Genomic DNA, 26,389 nt, shown 5'->3' on the forward strand with positions numbered 1-26,389 from the left:
GGGATCAATTAGATGAAATACCATGCATGTTTTGGTTTCAAAGGAAAAGGGAAGAAATGATTTCAGGAAAATGTGAAGCAAGCTTGGTAATATTTTATTAAATTCTAATATTGTCTCTTAATGAAATTACATTTGGCTCACAGAAAAATGACATTAAGGGCATAGAACTGGGGAATACTACAGTGTTTGAGGCCAGTACCCAGAAACATTCTGAGCAGCCATCCCCAGGTATTTGCAACTGTTTTATATGTAGTTTTAAAATAATGACAATTATTGACTCTCTTTCTCCATTACAGGAAGCCATGGGTGAGGAGCGTGACTGCGGCCAAGGGGGACAACTCTCCAGCTCTCTGCCCAGTGTGTACTCGCTTTCCGAGAGGGAGTCAGTCAGCTCTCACCAGATCTTCTCCCCCCTAGCATCCCCCTCCTGTTCCATGGAGTTTCTGCAGGACATGTACCACAAGCCGTTCAGGGACTATCTGCTAGCAGCCCTCCCAGTCCTGGTCCACCCCATCATCGTCCTCCGACTGTTAGCTCACAAACTTTTCGGGAACATGATCCGACGTAAGACACTGTACAGTGACACCAAACTCAAACCGCCAAAGGTGGACAAGGTTGATATATGTCCACCTCGAAAACGAGACGAAGAGGCCTCTGAGGAATGTGATTCCTTGTCCAAACGGAGGAAAGCTAACCTCCATGTTGTGATAACAGACCCACCGGAGGAACCCGAGAGTGCTCCTCCAGTTGTCAAAGTCTCAAATATAACACAAGACAAAGATCAAACTAATAAGGGAACCAATAACCATGTGCCAAGTAAAAACGGAACAACCAAACTTGCCCTACGTGCAATAGGAGAGAGTTTGGTGACACCCCTTGATCTCAACATAGTGCCCGCCCCCCAGAACCCAGAGCCGAGTACGGTCGTGGAGCTCCCTGATTCTGGTGGGGATCCAAAGACATCCCGAAAACTCTTCCGTTGGCCCAGTAAGCGGGTGTTGTCCAAACCTCAGGCCAATGTGTCCCTGCCTCGTAGGGACAGTGTCTCCAGTGACCTCAGTCAGATGAGTCAGAAGGATTCCAACAGCTCTTCCGCACCAGATATGGATCTTGTCGCTCTCCAGCGAGAACTCACCAACCTGCCAACGTTTGTCATGGACACGCCACCAGTGGATGTATCCCCAGTGTTTTCTAGATCCAGCTCAGTGCCTGAAAATCTTGCACACCGAACAAGATCTTCTCCATTAAATGGCTCGGCAGGATACCTGGCTTCAGTGAGTGCTCTGGATGGGGACGAGGGTCAGAGTTTGGTGAAATCCGGGTTAGTGACCCCCGGCCCTTGCTCCACGGAACACATCTATGATACGGGGTCACTTGTCACCATCATGACAACCGACATAGATAGTCATGCCAATGTTACATTCTGTGGTCCTGAGCAGGACAACGATTCAATCACGGATATACCAAATATTAAAGTTCACTTTGAAACCCCTTCCTCTCCACAGCCTTCCTCCGCCAGCCAAAGCCCCCAACACTTTGAATACCCCTCCCCCCCTCACTCCTCAGGGTTCGCTAATCATCTCTCCCCTCACCTGGAACAAACAGGCCACACTGCTCAGCACTATCTGTTCCCCGCCCCCTCCGCCCAGAGTTCCAGCCCGAGCCCCGCCCCGTCAGACCGCACCCACTCCTCCACGGGGACGGTCAAGTCGGTCTCTCCCATCTCCACCACCCCCATCTGTGAGATACCCCTCAACCACAGGGGTATACTGAAGGTGATTGAGACGTGGATAGAAATATGTCATTCCGACCTGGATGGTAGCTCCATGTTGGCACTGGAGACTCGGGAGTTCCTGAAGAAGTTGTCGGTGCTGGGGTATGAGTACAAGGCATGGTGCCAGCTGATGGGGACGAAGCTGCAACTGGAGGTGAGATATTTGTGTGTCACTACTCAAAACAAGTTAAGGATCACCTGATTTGCATATTTAAGAAATAAACAACAAGTGGGAGTTGTTTATCGGACAGTAAAACACTGCAGGGAGAATAAACCATGAGGGGTGCAGCCCTGAGTGGTTTATTCTCCCTGTAGTGTTTTGTTGTATGATAAACAACCACTTGGCATTTATTTTTTAAATGAGATATCAACATTATTTACAGCCTCTTTAAGGATGATGATAAAATGTACAAGCTTTAACAATATTTACCAGTATTTTAAATATTGATGACTCCCTCAATAGAATCCGACCTCGGCAATGTTGGACAAGTCCATTTTATGCACAGGTGGATATTTCCCGCATATTCTCACCATCCTCAAGTCGATAACCTTTACCTTTTCTCCCAATGACTGTTGTCATATCTCTCCCTCTTTTTTATACAATCAGCCATCGCGTTTATCTGAGTTGCCCAGCTACATCTATGGGGAAAAATTCACTAGACATTCCCCTCTCAAAAGTAATGTTGCCCAATATATGATGTCAGAAATAACGTAATGATAAAACAATATTTTATCGTGAAATAACCACACTTCGTTCTTCGTTGTTCTTTGCGACTGCGTAGCTATCTTATATCTGTCATGCCAGATTAACTAACAAACAATACCAATGTATTTTATTTTTTATATGCTACTCAAAAAAGTTAAGGATCCCTTGATTTGTATATATTACTTTAGTTCATCTGTCTTGTCAGATTAACTATAGAAAAATATACAAATCAGGTGATCCCTTAATTGTTTAGAGAAGTATATGAAACCCCTTCCTCTCCCCACCCAGACTTGATTTGTTTATGTTACTATAGTAACTCTGCACAAGGAGGGCAGTGTGACTATTCCAAGGAGGACAGAATGACAGTGTGTGAAATTCCATGAATCTGGCCAATGTCTTCATATAACATGGAGTTGAAGTGATTCAAATAGAATCATAATGACAACATAATTTATTAATTGTGTTGCACATACTGTTTTCAGTATTCATATTTTATGGTCATAACATACTTATGCCTAGACAAAAACCTGCTTGTCCGTGGGGCAGGTGCACTCAGAAACATACCGGTCCATAATAAGAATTGCCTGTCCTGGGCCTACTTGCACAAAGCGATCTTAGCGCTAAGATGATCATAACTCCAACACTTTAACATAGGCTTACAATAGTCGTAGCGCTAAGATCGCTGTGTGCAGGTGGGCCCAGGCACTTGGGCAGGCAGGATATTTGAACTTTTAGTACAACACATCCAATTTCACTTAACATACTGAAAATATATATTGTCTGTACTAAAAAATCATTTTGTAGTTATTTTGTAAAGCATTCATATTGTTATACATGTTATATGTTTTGCTGCAAAAAGCTTTTCAGAACAGTTGTTGATGGTGCTTTGAGATAACTATATCATAATTATTCTTTCTCTATTAATATGTGAAGACATCATGTTGAAAAAGATTATTCCATTCCCCAATTGATAAAAAATATTACAACTTTGGGATATGAACTTGAATGTTTCGACACTTTGATGTTCAAAGGGAGCTGTTCTGACTATGATTGAAGTAGGATTATCCTCACCAAATGGTTTGAAAGTTCACTTGGGTATTTTAGTCTTTACAAGTGTTATCAATCCATTGAATGTTATTTTGGCTTTAAATGTTGTAGGCTCTAGGTTTGAATTTTACGATGAAAAACAAACTCCAATACAATCAGACAATACAGACTATTAAACAATAGTCAGACAATCAGACAATAGTCAGACAATCAGAAAAAAACAGTCAGATACTCAGACAATGCAGTCAGACAATACAGTCAGACAATCAGATAACAGTCAGACAACAAAACAATACAGACTATCAGAGTGAGTGAGTGAGTATGGTTTTACACCGCTTTTAGCAATATTCCAGGAGTATCAAGGCTGGGGACACCAGAAATAGGTTTCACACATCATACCCATGTGGGGAATCGAACCTGGGCCTTCGGCATGACCGTCAATCAGACAATACAGTTGGGGAGTCAGAAAATCAGACAATACAGTCAGTCAGACAATACAGTCAGACTATACAATCAGACAATACAATCAGACAGTCAGACAGTACAGTCAGACTATACAATCAGACAATACAACCAGACAGTCAGACAATACAACCAGACAGTCAGGCAATACAGAATATTTAATCAGATAATACAACCAGACAGTCAGACAATACAACCAGACCGTCAGACAATACAGACTACCGTATTTTCTTGAGTATAGTGCGTACCCATGTATAATGCACACACCCCTGTAGCGGGTTCAATATTTTGGAAAAAAAGAAATTTGAATATTATGCTCAGAAAAATGCTAGGCATTGTTTTATATCTAGGGATTAAGATTACCTTGTGTATTTTCTCGTAAACTAAGCCAGAAACAGCAATCAGCTGTACACACGTTTTCTTGGAATCGACCGGTGATTCGGTCAAGACACCCCCAATGATATGAATTTAGAGGATTTTTAATGCAAGGATCGGCAACAATTGTATCTGAAACTATTTTTTTTTTATGAGGAATAATATATTCCATTATTTTCTTAATAATATGCAGCCTTTACTAAACATATTTAAAATAATAATAACCCTAAGCAAAGCAGCTGATCGCTATTGCCGGGTATTATTTTTTACATGGAACCAGTCTGACCAGTCACCGTCAAGGCTCACGTGCACGTGATCGCGTGATCGCGAGAATTTCATGTTGACATAGAATCGTCAAACAAAAACAAATATGACTTTTAACAAGTCAAAGTATGTCATTTATGATATATGTATCCATTCTCTGTCAACTAAAGTTCGTTTCAAGGCGTCAATAGTGGTATTCTGACCGTGGTTGCTGTTAATAACGGTGAGTTGTGCGATCTTCCGATCGCTTCACACACGATTTCGCCGAAATTAATCAAAACAATATTAAAAGGAATTTTGAATAAAATTAATGAAATAAGTTACAAACATAAGTCCAGATATACAAAGAACACTTTTTATAGCCAGACAGGGTAATTACATGATTATTTTGCGTACTTCAGTATGGATTTGTTGACATGGTATTTCCGGTGTTTCGTGCTCACGGTAATGTCTTTCCATGGGGGGAAAAAACATCTAAACTCATAATTCGTGTATAATGCGCACCCCCTTCTACACAGCTGTGTTTTTTCGAAAAAAAGTGCGCACTATACTCAAGAAAATACGGTATACAATCAGACAATACAACCAGACAGTCAGACAATACTACCAGACAGTCAGACAATACAACCAGACAGTCAGACAATACAACCAGAAAGTCAGACAAGTGTCCTGATGTGACCCTGACCAAGATGACCTGGAGTGACCCTTAACCCCAAGACCCCTATGGGCATTCTGTGTCAGATTTGGTCCCAGGAAACTATGCTGGGGGTAAGAGGGGACTGAATGGATCGGATAGTCAGACTCGGTGATTTTGTAGATGGTGCGTCATTGTCAATAGCAATCATTGAATTGTCTTATCCAGGCATGATTAGTCACAGGCTAATGTCATACGGCTGGAATATTGCTGCGTGCGGCGTTATACAACAAACACACACACACTTAACCAAGAACCACCATGAGATTACAGCTAGAGGTGAATATTGCTCTTTTATACACACTGCAAGAGTTCTCAAGACATTTCCATTAGCAGAGTATGTTAGAGGGAATAATTCCACTTCATGGTCGTAGGTGGCTATAAATCATTTATATCAGCTCCAGGTTCAATGACTTGCTGACAAGTGTGGGGTCACGTAGATGTGGCCAGGGGGTTAGTGTATCGCTGACCTCACCCTGGGGGAAGGGGTCACCAGACACATCCCCCAGACTAATACAGTAACAGTGTGTAGTGCTGCCACCTACTGGTCCCTATGGATTCTGCTGGAACAGAAATGGCCAAACCTTGTCGATGAAGTGAGCAAGTCTGGCATCGGGATCAACCACTTAGCTCATCCTCAATTACTGTTGTTAATGTAAACATCTTTCAGAATGTAACACTTTCATATTTTGTACATTCTTTAAAAACATTCTGATTGCTAACTTGTTTTAGGTACGTTTATTGATGAGATGTTTCAAAATGGTAGGGCTGGCATTTGGGTGAATTTGCAAAATTGAATCCTACACATCCAAATAGTAGACAGCCATATGGAGTTTGAAAGTAGAGAGTCAAAATTTCTGGGAAGTTCACTTCCTCTGGATCCAAGTCAGTATAAATGTGTTAGGTAAGTGTAGATGGTAGGAGAATACACTGCAGAACATACTGTCAAAGTGGTGGTGAGCCCAACTCACTCACTCACTGTTAATGGTCTTGTCAGTGATTGAATTATCTCCAAGAGGTAGTTCCAGATGAATATTGATCTTCCATAAAGCTTGGAAGGATTCATTTTCTATTCCACCTCTCATCCATTAATTAGATGTATCACAAATACCAGTAGTATTTAGAGCTCCCTACATGAGATATGAAAATAGAGAACTGTATATAGAGTTAATAAATTTGTAATTTGATTCTGCAGTCAGCTGTGTACCCTACTCAACCCTCAAAATCATGTTCATCTATTCATAGCCAGGTGCAGTCTCAGACACTCCTCACTGACTCTGTGGTTTAGTGGATAAAGTGCCTACCAAGAAAACAGTTGGTTGTTTGATCCCAGGCCTTGTCATACCAAAACACATAAAAGATAGTACTTGTTGTTGGCATTTAAAGGGGATTTGTATTAACATCTTCCATAGTAACAGCTTCCTCTGTAACAACATCTTCCATAATAACAGTTTCCATATTAAGAGCTTCCTTAGTAACAACATCTTCCATAGTGACAGCTTCCTTTGTAACAGTTTCCTTAGTAACAACATCTTCCATAGTAACAGCTTCCTCAGTAACAGCTTCTTAGTAACAGTTTCTTTAGTAACAACAGCTTCCATAGCAACAGTTTCCATAGTGACATCTTCCTTAGTAACAACATCTTCCATAGTAACAGCTTCCTCAGTAACAGCTTCTTAGTAACAGTTTCTTTAGTAACCACAGCTTCCATCGCAACAGTTTCCAAAGTAACAGCTTCCTCAGTAACATCTTCCTTAGTTACAGCTTTTTTGTAGCAGCTTCCAAATGTTTCAGTTGCCAATTTATCCTGCCAATCGTTTGCCTTCACCCTACAGATATTGCTGTAAACAAATAATCTTTACTCTACTTTGTTTTGTTTATAATTTTATTGTATATGTCTTGGACATGAGTTAGTAATCAAGTCCTCATTACTGTTCATTGAACATTGAATATCGTTTTTGTATGGCTATCAATTTTATATTTCAAAGAATTAACTGCTATCAAATATCGAGATTTGGGGGAACCAAACTTTAGTGCATGTGCTGTATAACAGTGAGTGAGTGAGTGAGTTGGGTTTAACACCCCTTTTAACAGTTTTCAAGTTATATCATGGCGTGTCAGCTTAATGTGGGAGGAAAGCCCGAAGTGATGCAGGTCTCAGACGCTTACCACTTCGGTGAAACCCACAAGCACGGGTATGGTGCTGACAAACCTAGAAACATAATCGGGGCGAACCCAGATTCGAACCACAATCATAGGTTTCTGGCGTGCCCAAGGGAGGCAACACTGCACAGCTGATTGCAGCGCCTTAGACAACTGGGCCACCCGTGCCCCTGTGTTATGTTAGACACATCCAACAAATATGAACATTAGGTATACTGCTTGTGTACCATATTGGCTCCTGCAGTCACATGATAATGTCATTTAGTTGGGACTGAGGTGGGTAAGGAAATCTTTTACACCACTAGGGGCATGATCGGTACTCAAGGTGCCAATAATGAGGAAGGGAGATAACTCTAACTGAAACTTGTTATCAAGGACAGATAACTCTTGTTAGCTGTACCCATGGCTGAGGTAGGCCAAGACATGGATGAGAAATGTGCCAACAGTGTATGGTTTCACTTTTGATATGGCTTAAAAAGATTCAAGTGCAGTTCATTGAGAATACCGTTAAGCTAGACCTGAACTTTAACCAGTTTAATAGTATTTAACACAAAACCTGGTCAAGGAAAAACATAAAATTCACTTGGCAACTTTGGTACATTCATACGGAAATCACTTTAAACGAAATCCTATGAACTATTTGGTCTAAGTCGGAAAGTGGTGGTCTAAGCGGATACTGTGCTCAAAAACTGGTTGTAAAAGTCAAGCACTATGGTCTGAAATAGATACTATGGTCTAAGTCAGAAATTATGGTCTAAGTAGGAAAATGATGGTTTAAAACAGATCTTGTAGTCTAAGTCAGATAATTTGGTCTAAAACAGAAGTTGATGGTCTAAGTCAAAAAGTGATGGTCTAAAACAAATAATGTGGTTTTAGTCATAAAATCAAGGTCTGAGTCAGAAACTGGTTGTGTTTGCCAGACGGTGATGTTCACACCTCTCCTTATTTCCCCCTAGCTATGTGGCTGTTAGTTTAAAAGTGACAGATGCTGCAGATTCTCGGTGTGCATCAACATGTACTAGGGCCAAACAAGTGTTGGATCCCAGCTGCCCATCATGAGTGAGACTTCCTTCCTAGACACAATGTGTATTCCCAGGTGAATTAGTTAATCAATGGCCCACTTTGAGGCCCACTTTGAAGGCTGTATCTTCAGGCTTGTCTACCGTGGTCAGGATGCTAATACAGATCGACAATTTGCAGATTTTCTTTGAGCTAAACTTGCAATCGTTGCCATATGTGGCATAGCAAGAGTGCACATAGGTAGTAGAATTGATAATTCCACAATTTATTAAAGGGATGTTCCTGATATGTTGAAGGTGGTCGCAGGATCAGTTCTAGTTCAAACATATCCATTCTATCCACTAACCCTCACAAATGAGGGTGCTGCAAATATTGAACATTGTGTTATTGCCCGATAGTGATTGTCCTATAGTCCAAAAACATGTATACCAAATATCTGCAACATGCTAATGAGATGCAAGCAATGCACACACTTGTCATGAAGTAAAAACAATCACTTTACAGGTTCTTACAGGTACATATATATGTTCTCTGCCCCATAGCATGTATTCACCTGATGAAGGAGTGAGCATATACTCCAAAACGTTGTGTTCCTCAGAATAAAGAAGTTGACATCCATATATTCTTTTCCCTAATCACTTTATAGAGATCTGAACTTAATGACAACCAATTCTTATTCCTTTTTTCATGGATGTTCTTTCCCCAAATCTTTCAAACTAGAGGAAAACATAAAACGCTGTAATTGAACATAAATCTTCTTATTTAGAGCATCACTTGGTTTTTAGTGTCATAATGTGACATGTTTGATAATCAACCCTGACAATAATACTTTGGTGTCAAGGGGCTGTATGGACAACAGTAAGGCCTTATTTTTTAGTAGTTGGTTTGCAAGAAATTTGGCCTAAAATACAATGTAGGTGGTTTAAATTTTAGAGTTACTTCCCTTTGTTTTTTGTAGCGACAGGGAGGAAAATGGCTGACTTTGACATTGTCCACAATACTTTTTTCATGTCTATTGGTTAATTAATATAATTATCAAATCTTAAAGTAGGTTTCATATTATTGAAATACTATTGAAATTGTGTGGAGTACTATTACAATACTATCACAACACTGAAAATAGCCCCAATAGTCGCTCCAACTGATTTGCCTGGTCCAGACTGGGTTATGTACAGGTTGTCAAGATACAGCTGGAATTGTGCTGACAATGTCATTAATCATTCATCCCTCTATTACACTGCAGGGTGAGTGAGTGAGTGAAGGTGCTGATTCAGCAGTATTCAAGCTATATCATGGAAGCATATATTGCTTGGCAACAGTGTAAGGATCTATACCGAAACATTGCCTTTATAATAATTAAGGAGACCTGTTCGGGGTAGAATAGATCTTCAGCAACCCATGCTTGTCGTACAAAGGCGACTAACGGGATCGGGTGGTCAGGCTCGCTGACTTGGTTGAAGCATGTCGTCGATCCCACATTGCCAGGATCGATGCTCATGATATTAATCACTGGATTGCCTGGTCCAGACTCGATTATTTACAGACCACCGTCATATAGCTGGAATATTGCTGAATGCGGCTTTAAACAACAAACCAACCAACCAACTAGTAATTAAGGAAGTTGTTATCCATAAATTGTGTCTACTTTAGCATATTGCAGATCAAGATTTGGCCATGAAAACCAATGGTTGATGGCATGAGCATAGATCGTTGTGATCTGGGGACAATGACACTGAATCCAGTAGGTTCTGCGCACATAATCAGCTGATCGTGGAATGTTTCCAAACACATCACCTATCCTCACTGGCAATCCCATTTGATTGCAAGACTAACGAAGATGGCGGTCCTAATGATTATTTATTTAACTCAAGGTGTATAAATACTTGAAGTTTATCTGTCTCTGTCATAACAACACTTGAAATAATATTCACTACCCAGAATGTTTACATCAACCGTGGAATCAGTGATAAATCGGGGCAAGCTTGAAATTGAATAAAGTCCCTTGAGTGGTAGGATTAATACAATTTGTTTTTCATCAACACAGTGCAATCCATGGAAACAGTTCATTCAGTTCTTGTTCGCCAAAAAACTGGTTTCAATGTATATCACCAGTCTAAAAAAGTTTTGTCAATGTTGGTTCATTCAGTCCGTGTTCATTTTTTTACCTTTTAGGCTTTATGAAATTATATTACGTATGTTGTAAAACGTCATATTTTCTACACTGCAGTAAAACTCCAGTAATGTTTTGCTGTTGGCTTTGCTGATGAAAACTAAATGTATTTTACCAACAAATCTCAACGTTTTTATGGGGGATGGGAGTTTTGTCTGAAAAAGAATATCTTTTACAGTCACTATTTTATAATGTACAATTTTTTTCTGAAAGTTCAGCTGAACACATATCTTCTTTTCACAACAAAATGCCCAGGTAACAAGTTTGTTTTGTCAAAGCCAGAGGCAAAAATATTTCACGTATTTTCTGGAACAAGTTTGTTTCTTTCAATAAACATTTACTCCCCCAAATAATCTCAAATGACTGATCCCTCAACATTAATTACATGACGTTACCTAGTTTGACTTCTGGTTTTAAAAGCCACATTAATTGCCCTGCTCTGATAAACACCCATTAACCATCTTCTAGATTAGTCTGTAATAATTAATATGTACATGCAAGTCAGGGAATGGTAATCTTTTATAGGGTTGTGTGGGCTGCAGCTGGTTAGATAAAAGGAGGGGTCGTGAATAAGTGACACAACAACAACCACCCTCCCCCATCCCCCACCCACCACCCACACCACACACTCAATGATAAATGACTTGTCCCTAAGTACTTGTTGTTAACAGCCACATGATTTATTGAAGTGTAGGAAAAAAATTAAAATTGTTATCCGTAAAAATGGGTCATGTATTCATGCTCTTCCAACTTCAAAATGCCTATTGAAGGCTTCAATATAAATGTCCTTGCATTTTCCGTTGAGATGACACAGAACAGCATGCCCTCCAAGCCCAGTCCTATCAATATAGCCACTCGCCTACTGCCTGCAGTCAGACGATCATGTTTACCATCTTGTGGGCAGCACCAAGGTTACGTGCACCTCTATACCGCTGGGCAGATATCTCCTATTGTGTCAGTGATGGTTCCAACGTTCTTGTGTTCTGTTTCTCAACCAGACATGCAGGATTGTTTTTTGCAATTCCAATTGTACAGCCTGCTCATTAGTGTCGGTTTGCCAAATGATGTGCTGGCTTTATCTACAGCAGATGCACTGTAGTGTGTCACAGTGAGCTTCTATGTGCTCGTCAGACTGAAAGTGTAAACTAAGTGTAATAAGTTCTAGTGATGGTTTTTGTTTGTTGTTTAATGCCGCACTCAGCAATATTCCAGCTATATGACGGTGGTCTGTAAATAATTGAGTCTTGACCAGACAATCCAGTGATTGACATCATGAGTGTCGATCAACACAATTGGGATATGATGACATGCATCAACCAAGACAGGGAGCTTGACCACCCGGTCTCATTAGTCACCTCTTATTCTAGTTATGTAGGAAGACTAGCAGGTATACTTTGAGCATCTTTCCGAGGCAAGGGAGTTAACTGACTCTAAGAGTCCAATTTGCCGAACTAGGTTGGAATTATGGAGTTATATTTTGGCTGAACTAATGAGTCCAATCAAAATTGAGTAATGAAATCGACATCTGGTTCGTAAACTGCCGTGCAGATTTCGGTCGATTGCAGGATTGCGTCAACAGATATTTTCCAAAGCTTTTCATGATTTTAATGAAGGTGCTCATGTGATTTGATGCATATCGCGAAGTAATACTGTTTTTATTTTTACACTATAGATCTTGATGATCGATCAGATTGTCTTCACTGGGCGATGCCATTTGATATGAAGCAAAAGCAAGTGATATGAGATGTGAAATCTTACTGGTTAATAGGAGGGACATAGAAGGGACATAACTTATTATAGCCACTGGTGGCGCTACAATCGAGCCACGAAATTCCATCCTAGTTCGGCAAGGGTGGAAAGAGGACTTTTACAGTCAGTTAACTCCCTTGCCTCAGGAAGATGTACTTGGAGCAGTTACATACTATTTTTCATATTTTCTATGTCAGGCCACATCCTATTTTTTATGGATACCCTGTATTTTTGCAAAATAAACGGATATGTGTTCTGAAATATATGCTATTTCTTAAAACAAATTGTTGTGGTTTTTAACTTCTAAACAACCCTACACATTTTGGCTTGTCTCCTGAGCCTCTTTGTATAAAGACCAAGAAATTCTATAATCATGAACTGAAATAAATCATCCTGGCTTTATCTCATTTGTGTAAATGTGACATGTAGAACTGTTTGCTTTTGGTAACCTGATGCCTTTAACACTACGATCTAAACGTATAAATAGGAATGTAAATGTAAGTGGTCGGCAATCAATTTTGAGTGCTTGGAGTACTACTTCTTTGAGTGGTTTCATAAAAAAATAAAGCAATTATATATAACTGGTGAACTTATGGATTTGTGAGGCTTTTTTAAATTGTTATTGAAATTTGATCCATTCATTGGTTTCACTCAAAATTGAATGTTTTTGTATTATGTTAGAAAACAAAGCATATTATCAATAATATATTTTTCTTTATACCAAAATGTTACATGGCAGAGTAATTTATTGTTGAAGAATGATTGTAACTGTATTACATCAATTCTGTTGAGATTCAGTAGAAGTTCATTTCATTGTTTTGGGACAATGATTAGTTGTCAGGAATTTAGTACTATTTAATGTAAGCAATGGTGAGGAAGGTTTTGGAAACATCTGCAATATTTAGTGATGTTCAAGTGGCACTGGACTATCAGGCACTGTGTAAAAAGTGTGGGATGCTGGTTAGACTATAAAAGTGGAGCGCTTGCGTGCGTGCGTCTATGATATTGATCTGCGTAAAGATTGCTGCAGCCAAGCCTTAGGCGACTGTGAATATTTTGACCTGTTTCCATAATTTGAATTCCAGTATAACCCATTATCTCCCTTCCATGTAGCAAGTTCTTGAATTTTGTAACAGAATTTTGTTGTTATTTTTATTCGCTAAAATATACTTTCAGGGTGTATAGACAATATTGTCTCCTGTTTATTTATATCTGTAATTAAGGATGCTATGATGCTACCTAGTTCGTACCACATTTTGTCAGCCACCTGTTGACTAAGGTCGGTAAGCTGTTCTGTGTATTCATTGCCTAAACAGCTGCATGTCTTGGAGGGCATGGCTAGTGAAGCACTGATTTGTTATAGATATTGATCATCTGATGGGACGGATCTATATATTTACAGACTATGAAAATATTATTGTTGATGAGAAAGGAGTTTAAATAAATAAGTATGAATTTAATCCTCTGAATTAACGTGTGGTGAATCCATGTCAGATTAGGTCCCATTCTTGTCATAAAGTCTGAAAGTGTGTGAGTCGGTATGGTTTTATGCCGTTTTTACTAATATTCAAGCAATGTAATAAAAATCTGCTTCATACATATTCCCAGTTGCGAATCCAATGGCCCTTGGCATGATAAGCCAATGCTTTAACCACTAGGCTACCCCACTGCCTCTATAGCTTAAAATTGGATGGTTACAATGTGTGACCTGGTGAGTGAGTGAGTGAGTGAGTGAGTGAGTTGGGTTTAACGCCGCTTTTAACAGTATTCCAGTTATATCGTGGCGTGTCAGCTTAATGTGGGAGGAAAGCCCGAAGTGATGCATAGCAAGGATCCATTAATGATTTGCTATTAATACTCTTAATCTAATTTCATGTTTGTTACGATACAGTGACTATCAACAGGTTTTACTCTGCTTTTAGCAATATTCCAGCAATATCATGACGGGGACTCCAGAAATGGGCTTCACTCATTGTAACCATGTGGGGAAGCAAACCCTTGTTTTCGGCGTGACGAGCGAACGCTTTAACCACTAGGCTATCAGACCAACCCTGTGTACTGTACAGAAGCACTGTCACAATTGATCTAAATAATATAACAACCAATGCCACGTGAAAGTTTCCCTTTGGAAAATATATCAGAAAAAAAAAAAAAATTATTTCACATCTTCATTCAGTCCTTGGTAAATATCCCAGTGAGTCTCAGTTACCTGCCCTTGGGATCACTTTCAATCAGAGTTATCTACCCTGCTCATTTGGTTTCTTCTAATGTTTTTTCGAAAGCGTAATTTTCATGATGACATATAATGATGATGATACTTAATATTTGATACACAACCCTCAATTGGTGCACAAGTAACAGGATCGGGTGGTCAGCCTCACTGACTTGGTTGATGCATGTCATCGATCCCAATTGCGTGGATCGATGCTTATGATATTAATCACTGGATTGCCTGGTCCAGACTCAAATATTTACAGACCACCATCATATAGTTGGAATATTGCTGTGTGCGGCGTTAAACAACAAACCAACTAGTAGGGTCACCAGGGTGGCCTGCTGGGCAGTGTGTTCACTCATCACACCTAGCTGTCCTAACTGAGTTTGAGTCCCCTACTTCATTCACAAGTTCTCTTTAATGACTTGCTGCATACTTCTATGTATAGAGAGCTTCTCTACACATGTAGTTGTAATGTGATAAATCTTCTGTAAGTAGCAAGTCATGTATGTTTTTAGAGCCCGAGCATAATATCTTTTGACAAATTGCTAACAAAATACTTGCACCTGTTTTGCCAATACCCAGAATACAAGATAATATGTACATTGTTCATCCAACTCAGATGAAGGACATCTAAAGATGATTAATGAGAAATACACCGCTCACAGCTGAGTGTTTGTCTGTATGTTATTAAAGGAAGATCAATCGTTTTCCATGACAATGTTTACAAACCCTCAACATCAACCAATAGATCTGTTTCAAAGCCTGCTCCAGATATTGTACATAGTGCAAACCCAGTACAAAGTCTCCACAGTATTGTAACCATGGCAACAACTGAAGTGACTGTCCTGATGTTCTAATAAAGAATATAAGATAGCTTCGCGATAAATCGCAAAGAACAATGAAAATTGAAGCATGGTTTATTTCACGATAGAACATTGTTCTATCATGACGTCATTTCTGAAGATTCGAAGCAACTTGATGATGTCGTAAATAGGACAACATTATTTTTTAGAAGGAAGTATCTATTGAATGGTTCCTCATAGATGTAGCTGGCCTAACGATCACACCCAAAAGTGGGAGATTGTATTCGGGGAGGGATCAGTATTTAAATACGGGTAAATGGTTTCAAAGCTTTGCAATTTATTGATAGTACAAAATGTTGATATCTCATATAAGAAATGAATGACTCTAGTCGTTGTTTAGCATACAATAAAACACTGCAGGAAGAATAAACCACTCGGGGCTGCACCCCTCATGGTTTATTCTCCCTTCTGTGTTTTGTTGTACGATAAACAACTCGAACTCGTTGTTTATTTCTTAAATAACACATATCTAAACATTTGATACTTATTATCTCAAACAACTTTTCTTACCTTACTATCGTAGAAGTTGACAATAGATTTTCCTTTTATCAGTTTCATCAAATTCATGTATCTGTCATCATTTTAAATCAGGTATGCATGTGTCACAGTCTGATTGGTTGAATCATTTCAGTTAGAAGATAAACATACCGTGCTGTCAGTGCAGAGCTAGGCTTCCTAGACATTTGAACACACTCAGGGACTATCAGTGCAGAGCTAGGCTTCCTAGACATTTGAACACACTCAGGAACTATCAGTGCAGAGCTAGGCTTCCTAGACCTTTGAACACTCTCAGGGACTTTCAGCGCAGAGCTAGGCTTCCTAGACATTTGAACACACTCAGGGACTATCAGTGCAGAGCTAGGCTTCCTAGACATATGAACACACTCAGGAACTATCAGTGCAGAGCTAGGCTTCCTAGACAATTGAACACACTCAGGGACTATCAGCGCAGAGCTAGGCTTCCTAGACATTTGAACACACTCAGGGACTATCAGCGCAGAGCTAGGCTTCCTAGACATTTGAACACACTCAGGGACTATCAGCACAGAGCTAGGCTTCCTAGACATTTAAACTCACTCAGGGACTATCAGTGCAGAGCTAGGCTTCCCAGACATTTGAACACATTCAGGGACTATCAGTGCAGAGCTAGGGTTCCTAGACATTTGAACACATTCAGGGATTATCAGTGCAGAGCTAGGCTTCCTAGACATTTGAACACACTCAGGGACTATCAGTGCAGAGCTAGGGTTCCTAGACATTTGAACACACTCAGGGACTATCAGCGCAGAGCTAGGCTTCCTAGACATTTGAACACACTTAGGGACTATCAGTGCAGAGCTAGGCTTCCTAGACATTTGAACACATTCAGGGACTATCAGTGCAGAGCTAGGCTTCCTAGACATTTGAACACATTCAGGGACTATCAGCGCAGAGCTAGGCTTCCTAGACATTTGAACACACTTAGGGACTATCAGTGCAGAGCTAGGCTTCCTAGACATTTGAACACATTCAGGGACTATCAGTGCAGAGCTAGGCTTCCTAGACATTTGAACACATTCAGGGACTATCAGTGCAGAGCTAGGCTTCCTAGACATTTGAACACACTCAGGGACTATCAGCGCAGAGCTAGGCTTCCTAGACATTTGAACACATTCAGGGACTATCAGCGCAGAGCTAGGCTTCCTAGACATATGTACACACTCAGGGACTATCAGCACAGAGCTAGGCTTCCTAGACGTTTGAACACTCTCAGGGACTCGTCATTTATTATGATAGAAGTACTTTTCTAGAAATATTATCTGCGTCTATCTCACAGAGTATTAAAAATGTGGTCAAAAATGTGTTTTTCTACACGTGAACATGAATATCAGAATCATTATTAAGTTTGTTGAATAGTTCACCAAAAAACGGCAGTGGAGTTTTCATGACATTCTGCACACTGGCTGTGTGGATGGCATGAGAACATAAATACATCCCCCAGTGAGCTATTGTCTGTGTTATCCAAGATGACATTTAATCAAGTTTGCACACATAATATAAGCACCAACATCGAAGCTTCTGAAACTGGTGTTTAACATTTGATCTCACTGTTTTATGAGATCCCCATGGAATACTTTGTAACATGAAAATAACTTCCATATATTTTCCATGTATATTACACAATTATTTCTACAAATGTGATCACCAGCAGTAATATGCACTGATCATGTCCAGATGTATATAGGCACCCACCAATCCAACATATCGATTATTCTAAAATGCTTCGCTAAGAGATCAAAGGCACAAAGAGTACTTTTATGATCCTGCGATAAAGTACACTTTTTGGGTGATGCTGTTCAAATTACCTTAAATTACCATGGTCTCCATGTGAATTATAAATTATGTCTGTCTCTGGTCACAGGAAGTGGTAATCCTGGAACTGGAACTACATACACTCATCATAGGGCACTGAGGGCTCCCTCATGCTTTAACTTAGAAAGTTTAGGGCAAAACTATACTTTATTACAATATGCTTGGGAGTAGAGCAAATTTCATTTTTTAAATCAGTATTAATAATATTCAAGCCTCCAGTAAATTCTAAACTGATTAATAATTTTGAATGACCGACAACATACCTTCAAGATGAACAGGTGATAATTTTTGTATTATATGAATAACAAGTCCAGTGGATTATACCTTTATGTAACTGGGTTTGTCTATTTTTGATTTTGGGTAAAAAAAAAGAGAGTATCTGCTCCCAACATTCTTGGGGAAAATCTTTGTGCCCAAAATACATTTAAAACTGATGTTCTACCCTCTCTAACCCCCCACCCCACCCCTATCCTATCCCCTTCAAACAAACATTAAAAAAAAAAAAAAGGATTCCTCCTCTTTTCAGCACATTTTCAAAAATATGCAGTCTGTCTCTAACAAATACTGCAGCACACCACACCCTACCCTTGATTTAGATTGTCCCCACTCCCATCTTTGCTCATTTCAGTTCTTAAAAAAAGTCAACAATAATATCTTTACAGATTGCTTATTTTTAAGTATAAACACGCAAAAATGTAGAAACAAATCTGGCCTATAAAATTTGTTCAACCAATCTGATTGCAGCAAACGCTGTTGTTTATTCTGCTATAGCTCATGAAGAGCTCTGACATTGAGGTGAAGTACGAACTCAGGCAGTCACTCATACAGGTGATGGAGCAGGCTGTCTACCTCCCGTGTGTGATGTTTATCAGAGACATCTCATTATCAGTGATGATGACACACACTATATTGATTTGAAACAATAGCAAACCAGGACAAGGTTTACATACAAGACTTATTCCAGTGTTGTTTTAGTTCTGATGTTGTTTGTGTCACAGCTGACTATAGACAGGGTAGTTGGTTATTCTGCTGTTGGTTGTGTGCATGCTGACTATTGAGGGGGTAGTTGGTTATTCTGCTGTTGGTTGTGTGCATGCTGACTATTGAGGGGGTAGTTGGTTATTCTGCTGTTGGTTGTGTGACAGCTGACTATTGAGGGGATAGTTTGTTATTCTGCTGTTGGTTGTGTAACAGCTGACTATTGAGGGGATAGTTGGTTATTCTGCTGTTGGTTGTGTGACAGCTGACTATTGAGGGGGTAGTTGGTTACTCTGCTGTTGGTTGTGTGACAGCTGACTATTGAGAGGGTAGTTGGTTATTCTGCTGTTGGTTGTGTGACAGCTGACTATTGAGAGGGTAGTTGGTTATTCTGCTGTTGGTTGTGTGACAGCTGACTATAGACAGGGTAGTTGGTTATTCTGCTGTTGATTGTGTGACAGCTGACTATTGAGAGGGGAGTTGGTTACTCTGCTGTTGGTTGTGTGACAGCTGACTATTGAGAGGGTAGTTGGTTATTCTGCTGTTGGTTGTGTGACAGCGGACTATTGAGGGGGTAGTTGGTTATTCTGCTGTTGGTTGTGTGACAGCTGACTATTGAGGGGGTAGTTGGTTACTCTGCTGTTGGTTGTGTACATGCTGATAATGGAGGGTGTTTAGAGAACTCCTGTCGTAACTCAATGTTAAAGTATGGGAGCTACGACCACCTTAGCGCTACAGTCGCTTTGTGGAACAGGGCCCTGGGATGATAGCTGCTATTGGAGGCTTGAAGGAATGTAATGTCTCCCTCACTGAAGCTGAATTCATTTTGAAAGTAATATGACATCATTGTCGTGTGTGACATGTATTTTGCTGGTTGGTCATGTTCCACCACCATCATGGCCGGCATGTTTGTAGTAGTTATATGTTGTCACACAAAGAGTCGACTCCCTACCCCAGGTTTGAGCCCAGACTAAATCCCCGCCTTCATGACGCTGTTGTTATGAACGTCGTAGAGAAATATCGTGTTTTGAAAGAGGCGGGGTGCATTGACATATCACGCGCTAGATGAACGCAAAAGTTTGTGCAAGATCTCACATCTGGTGGTCTATTATCTGTTTCGGTTAACAGTTAGTCTACCAGAAATATTAATATTTAATATGCCGCCAAAAGAGGGGTTGCATCCACCTGTATCTCTCCTGGATCCTTGTATGGTGTAACTCCCAGAGTGCTAAGATTTTCATTTATCATCCAAAACTGGCTCCCACAGGAGATATTGCTTGGATTAGATCAAGCGATATCTACACTGTAGATATTGCTGCAATGAAATTACATCACAATACTTTGCAGACCATTGTGACATCACTGGCTACCATGACGTCACAATCAAATGACATCACTAATGGCTCTGCTACTGAAGCTGTTAGCAGTACTTTTTACACTGAAGTCACTGCTAATTACTGTCGACAAACTGAAAAAGTTGGAAGAATGATGTTGGATGATAAATAAAATCTTACCCTCGTGTCTTTTGATATCAAATATATCAACACTCGTTGATAAAAGTGGCAAAAATCCTCGGCAAGACTCAGAATTTTTCCACTTTTATCAACTCGTGTTGATATATTTGATATCAAAAGACACTCGGGTGAGATTCTCTATATGTAATTAGTAACTTCTACTATTTCAATTATTTTCTTATTTGCATGGAGGACAACCAACCCATAGTACCAAATGTTTTACACATACAATTTTACAGAGAGTTATTACTTATAAGGGAAGATAAACAGGTGATTAACCTACTGTTTAGATATTATTCAGGAGCCTGGCAAAGTAATACTGCTTCCCTTAATGCTCTCGATGCTACAGTCGAACCCATTTGACAGGCGCATAGTCAAAGGACACCCCCAAATGAAACTCGCAACAACTGTTTAATGAGTATGCTTTGCGTATCATTTAAGTTACGTGTGATACTCATAAATGCTCAGCTTGCAAAATATCAACACTTTCAGTAGTTAATTTTCCTCAAAAAGAAATAAACTCATTCTGCAAGCTGGAAGATGCAGAGGTAAACTTGACTGACCCACCCATCTTCTCACTGTGATACAGACAGTCTCAGTCCAGTGGCACTGGTGTGGATAGGTATATTTTACTGAACTTCAAGCAGTTTGTGTTGCTGTTAAGTAAAGGGAGATAACTCTTGTTGTCTTGCAGGACAGAAAGAACACCGCAAAGAGTTTGGAGGTGCTTGATGATCCGGCCAGCATGCATGCTCAGTACAAGAAGGTAGGACCAGTTCTGTTTTTATTTATTAGTGTGGTATTTTGTTTGGAAATTGTTTTGTCAAATATGGATGCGAGTCAAAAAGAATGCATTTATTTTCCGACCATTTGATGTCTTGTGTACCTGAGGGAGAAAGAAAAACCAACAAAAAATGGTTTTTGTTCATATTATTTTTTTAATTCTTGAAATAAATTTAGCAAAAGCATGTGAAAAAAGCTCTAAATAAAAAAAAAGCAACTTTTTTTACTTCTTTCTTCACTTCTACAAAATTTGTGATAAGCATGTTTGTGCAATAAGAAAATGAGTTGATCTGGCACAAAAAAAATGAAATTCTATCCACACAAGTCCTGCAATATGGCTCATCACACCCCTGTCTCTGATCTGTCCCTCTCCATCCCACCATCCCTAATATCCCAACTCATATACATCCCTGCTACCTCCCACACCACTCTCTCCATCCCCCACTCAAGTGTACCATACCCACCTCTCTATACCCCACCACTCAGTCCCCACCCACCCCTCCATCCCCCACTCAAGTGTACCCCCCCCACCCCCACCCTACACCCCTTTATCCCCCACCACTCAGTCCCCACCCACCCCTCAATCTCCCACTCAAGCTTTAAGTCTACCCTACCCACCTCTCTATTCCCCACCGTCAAGTGTACCCCTCCCACCCTGCACCCCTTTATCCCCACCTCAGTGTGTCCCTGCTGCCTTCCCCATCACTCCCAATCCCTCACTCAAGTGCACCCACCCTGGCACCTCTCTTTCCCCCACCATCAAGTGTCCCACATCCTCCACCCCTCCACCCCTCCACCCCCACTCAAGAGTACCCACCCTGGCACCTCTCTTTCCCCCACCATCAAGTGTCCCACACCCTCCACCCCTCCCCCCCCCCCACCTCAAGTGTACCCACCCGCCTCTCTATCCCCCACCATCAAGTGTCCCTCACCCTACACCCCCCCCCCCCCCCCCACTCAAGTGCACCCACCCTGGCACCTCTCTTTCCCCCACCATCAAGTGTCCCACACCCTCCACCCCTCCACCCCTCCACCCCCACTCAAGAGTACCCACCCTGGCACCTCTCTTTCGCCCACCATCAAGTGTCCCTCACCCTACACCCCTCTACCCCCACTCAAGTGTACCCACCCGCCTCTCTATCCCCACCATCAAGTGTCCCACACCCTACACCCCTCCACCCCCACTCAAGTGTACCCACCCGCCTCTCTATCCCCCACCATCAAGTGTCCCACACCCTACACCCCTCTACCCCACTCAAGTGTACCCACCCACCTCTCTATCCCCCACCATCAAGTGTCCCACACCCTACACCCCTCCCCCCCACTCAAGTGTACCCACCCGCCTCTCTATCCCCCACCATCAAGTGTCCCTCACCCTACACCCCTCTACCCCCACTCAAGTGTACCACCCGCCTCTCTATCCCCCACCATCAAGTGTCCCACACCCTACACCCCTCCACCCCCACTCAAGTGTACCCACCCGCCTCTCTATCCCCCACCATCAAGTGGGAGATGTGTCCCCTGTCAGTGTCCATGGTTGGAGTTGAAGGGGGATCTATTACATTGCAGACATTGCAGACATTGTTGTCCCAGGTCGATGATCTGTCACACCAGAACAAAGTCCAATATTTACATTTGAAAGGTCGCTGACCTGTGCCTACAGTAGTGTGTGTATACATGAAATTCCTCACCCAAGATTTATAATCGCATATTATAATCATGATATTGATTATTTGGGATTAATAACACCGTATATGGAGTTCATGAAAAACGATAAACTTTGAACATTCAATTGAAAACTTATTACCGGAAGTAGTAACATGCATAACATTTTTTTAATAATGACATCATTGGTGTATAATAATAATTTTATTGATAATTTATAACAATAATGGCTGTAGTCGTGGCAACTTCCAAACTTTTGGGAAGTTGTAATCTATCGGACCGTCATTCAGGCGATGTTTCTGACAGATCACGATCTGAAAAATACTATCATGAAAGTGTATCCCGTGGATAAGCCGACCCCTTTCTACAGAATCTTATTTCTGGTCCTCAAAATTCGGCTTATACGCGGTCATATACGTAAATAATGTGATGGTTTTGTGTGAGATAAGTAAATAACTGATATCAAAGTTAATATTTGTATACAAAAGAGCATAAATATGTATGACTGGACCAAATATATGTGATGGTGAAATGTGAAATTAAAGATAACCGAAATAGGAAAATATTTTTGTATATTTAATAAAAGCGTACTGTGAAGTATGATTGGGATAAGAGAGATATGGATGGTCATACGTGAGGCCAGGTAATAACCAAATTAAAGAAATTATTTTGGTACTTTTTGAGAACTGAGTCTCCTGATTAGCAGGTACCGGGGGTATTGAATTATTAAGCCCCTACACTTGGTGCCTGTGACTGCACGGTGAGAGGTGTAATTGGTGTCCTCCACAATAGAAGTAATCATCCTAACCAAGTCAGATGCCAAAGGGGTGTGAAGTGGGACAGGATCAAGGGTGGTGAAGGTTGTAATTGTGGGGGAACTATTTGCTGGAGTCGGTGGAGAAGTGCAACAGTCAGGAATCTGTGATCCCTGGATAATCTTAATCCCTCTGTTCCAAGTGTCAGTGTCAAGACCTTTGGACAAAGATCTTTCCTATAACGTGGTCCGCCACTATAGAAACTCTCATCCAGTTGAACCGATGAGCTCTTCTTCACTTTCTGAGAATGTTGATCATCATCATCATCATCATCATCATCATCATCATCATTGTTATTGCTATTGTTATATGCACTGGGTTGTACTGTTGCCAATTCCATATAGTAATTACTCTGACACAGATGACATTACATCAAACAAACTTTAGTCACCTCCCTAGCATGCCAAAAAAATATTTCTTTTATTACAAATACCCAAAAGTACGGTTCCACAAGTAGCATATGTTATTACTCACATTATGTTTGCTAAGTAAGATGGGCAAGTAATGTTTTTAGTGATTGATAAATGTGCTCAAAGTGGTCCAATATAAATGATATACTTGCCCCGGGACACACATGGCCAACTCACAAAGTGTTCTCACAGTTGAGCAGAAAGTTCCTGAATATCTTTCAAAATTTTAGGTGCTATAAATGTTGGACATGGTGTAAATGGGTTAGAGCACTCGGACCATGGTGTCTAATCATTGAAATGGTTGCCGGTAGATTCCACAACGAGGACTCTAACTAACCATTTCAACAATTAGACTCCATGGTCTGAGTGCTCTAACCTATACTATGTATGTTTAAATGTTAGGAGGGAGTGTGGTTTATTTTACTTTTAGCAATATTCCAGCAGTATCAGAAATGGTTTTCAGTAAATGTTAAGAAATAAAATTTTCTTATTAAAATTGAAAAGTTTAGAATGCATGTTTATCAGCCATTTTTATAAATATACTATGAAATATACTATTGATAAATATACTACCCTATTTTTTATGGGGATAATTATATTTCTTTCAATGATACACAAAACCGATTCTCATAAAATGTCATGTGTATATTTAAATGGAAGCACAGATCTCCCTATCAAAAGTCGAGTAGTATATATTTGTATTGTATAATATTACATTATGATAATATGTTTAGTAGATTGCATAGGTTGTTAACTTTTACCCAATACTTTGGGTGCATAAGATATGTTTAAATCACATTATCCGCCATCATGACCCTGAGTGTTCACCATGTCTTAGGTTTAATGTTCTATGGTTTTAAGTATCAACTCCTGTTGACTTAGCTACTTAGGTCACGATAGTAAATCTCTTCCCAGGATTGACCCTATTATCGTCCAGCGTTTATACTTGTTTCACAATCAGCATCTTGAGTACATTGTCCACTGTGTGGTTGATGAGGCAAATATTGATAGAGGACGATGAACATGTGTACATTGCAGTTGACGGGAGACTCACGCTGGGACAAGTCCTTGCTACAAGTGCCCTGTACAACAACACCAAGATATGGATATTCTACTTAGCCAGCCCACTAAGTGTATGCTAGTCCGTAGCCCACTAGTCCGCTGGCCCAAGCAGTGTTTCTTTCGGGCTGCATGAAATATTCGCTTCACCTGCCCGACTGTCTGGCAGATAATTTTTAGACTACTTATGTATTCAGTTTTATTATAACTCATAGAATCTCAAGTTTCTTTATTTCAACTTAATCAAGACATGATTTTTCTCTTAGTTTTCACGATTATTCAATATTTATAATGTCTGAATGCTGGGTGGTAATTTTAGAGTTTTGAGCAGGCAGCATGTATGGGTCACCTGTCCAACTGTCTTGTTGGGTTTTAAAATTGTTACAAACACTGGGTCCGAGACTACAAAATTGTGCTGACGACAAGTGAAAATCCATTGATTGTCATCCTCATTGACTTGTATCATTGGAAGGCTATAATTCTGAACCAGTTCTCAATGCTTCAGTTTTGCTACAAATTAGAACTAGGTTTGGTTTGGTTTGTTTGTTGTTTAACGCCGCACTCAGCAATATTCCTGCTTTATGAAAGTGGTCTGTGAATAATCGAGTCTGTACCAGACAATCCAGTGATTGACATCATGAGCATCGATCCACGCAATTGGGATCGATGACATGCATCAACCAAGTCAGCGAGCCTGTAAATTAGAACTAAATAAGACAGACGGAACATGCAAGCATAGTAAACATTTTTGTCTCATTCAAGCAGGACCAGGTATAAACTCTGAAAACTATTATATGTGAAATTAGGTTTCCTGTAGTCCTCTGGACTATTAAGAAAAATTAATAATTTAATTTTTTTTTAAATTTCAAAGGCTGCCCCCTCATAACAACAGCTAGCATCATATCTTCCACCTTCCACTTATCACTCTGACCAGTCTGGTGAGGTCTTACAAGGGAGGTAACTGTGATGTATTCATTACAAGGAACACTTCTGATGTGAAGAATTGAGCTCATGGAATGAATTAAAATTACTAATGAATTTTCTTGGAAATGATGTAATTACAACATATGCTACTGCATTGTGTTGATGACATTGGTAAGGCCAACTTGATTGGAGGCGGTGTGTAGTCTAGTGGTTAAAGCATTCGCTCATCAAGCCAAATACCCGGGTTGGATTCCCCACATGGGTGCAATGTGGAAAGCCCATTTCTGGTGTCAGCCACCATGATATTGCAGGAATATTGCTAAAATTAGCATAAAACCGTATTCACTCACTCATCCACTGACTGCTTAAAGCCAATCTGTATAT

General features: G+C 40.3%; 1 protein-coding gene across 1 annotated transcript in view; it reads left to right on the forward strand.

The window, feature by feature from the left end:
- Nucleotides 1-26,389, forward strand: part of LOC139453341 (1-phosphatidylinositol 4,5-bisphosphate phosphodiesterase epsilon-1-like) — a 369,664-nt gene that overhangs the window by 213,983 nt on the left and 129,292 nt on the right. Inside the window, exons 7-8 of the mRNA XM_071235012.1 lie at nucleotides 297-1,928; nucleotides 21,044-21,115. Of these exons, the coding sequence (XP_071091113.1) occupies nucleotides 297-1,928; nucleotides 21,044-21,115 (1,704 nt within the window). The remainder of the gene's footprint in view (nucleotides 1-296; nucleotides 1,929-21,043; nucleotides 21,116-26,389) is intronic.

The sequence above is a fragment of the Haliotis cracherodii genome, unplaced genomic scaffold (assembly GCF_022045235.1).
Source record: "Haliotis cracherodii isolate W230 unplaced genomic scaffold, xgHalCrac1.p SCAF_9, whole genome shotgun sequence".
NCBI classification, from domain to species: Eukaryota; Metazoa; Mollusca; class Gastropoda; order Lepetellida; family Haliotidae; genus Haliotis; species Haliotis cracherodii.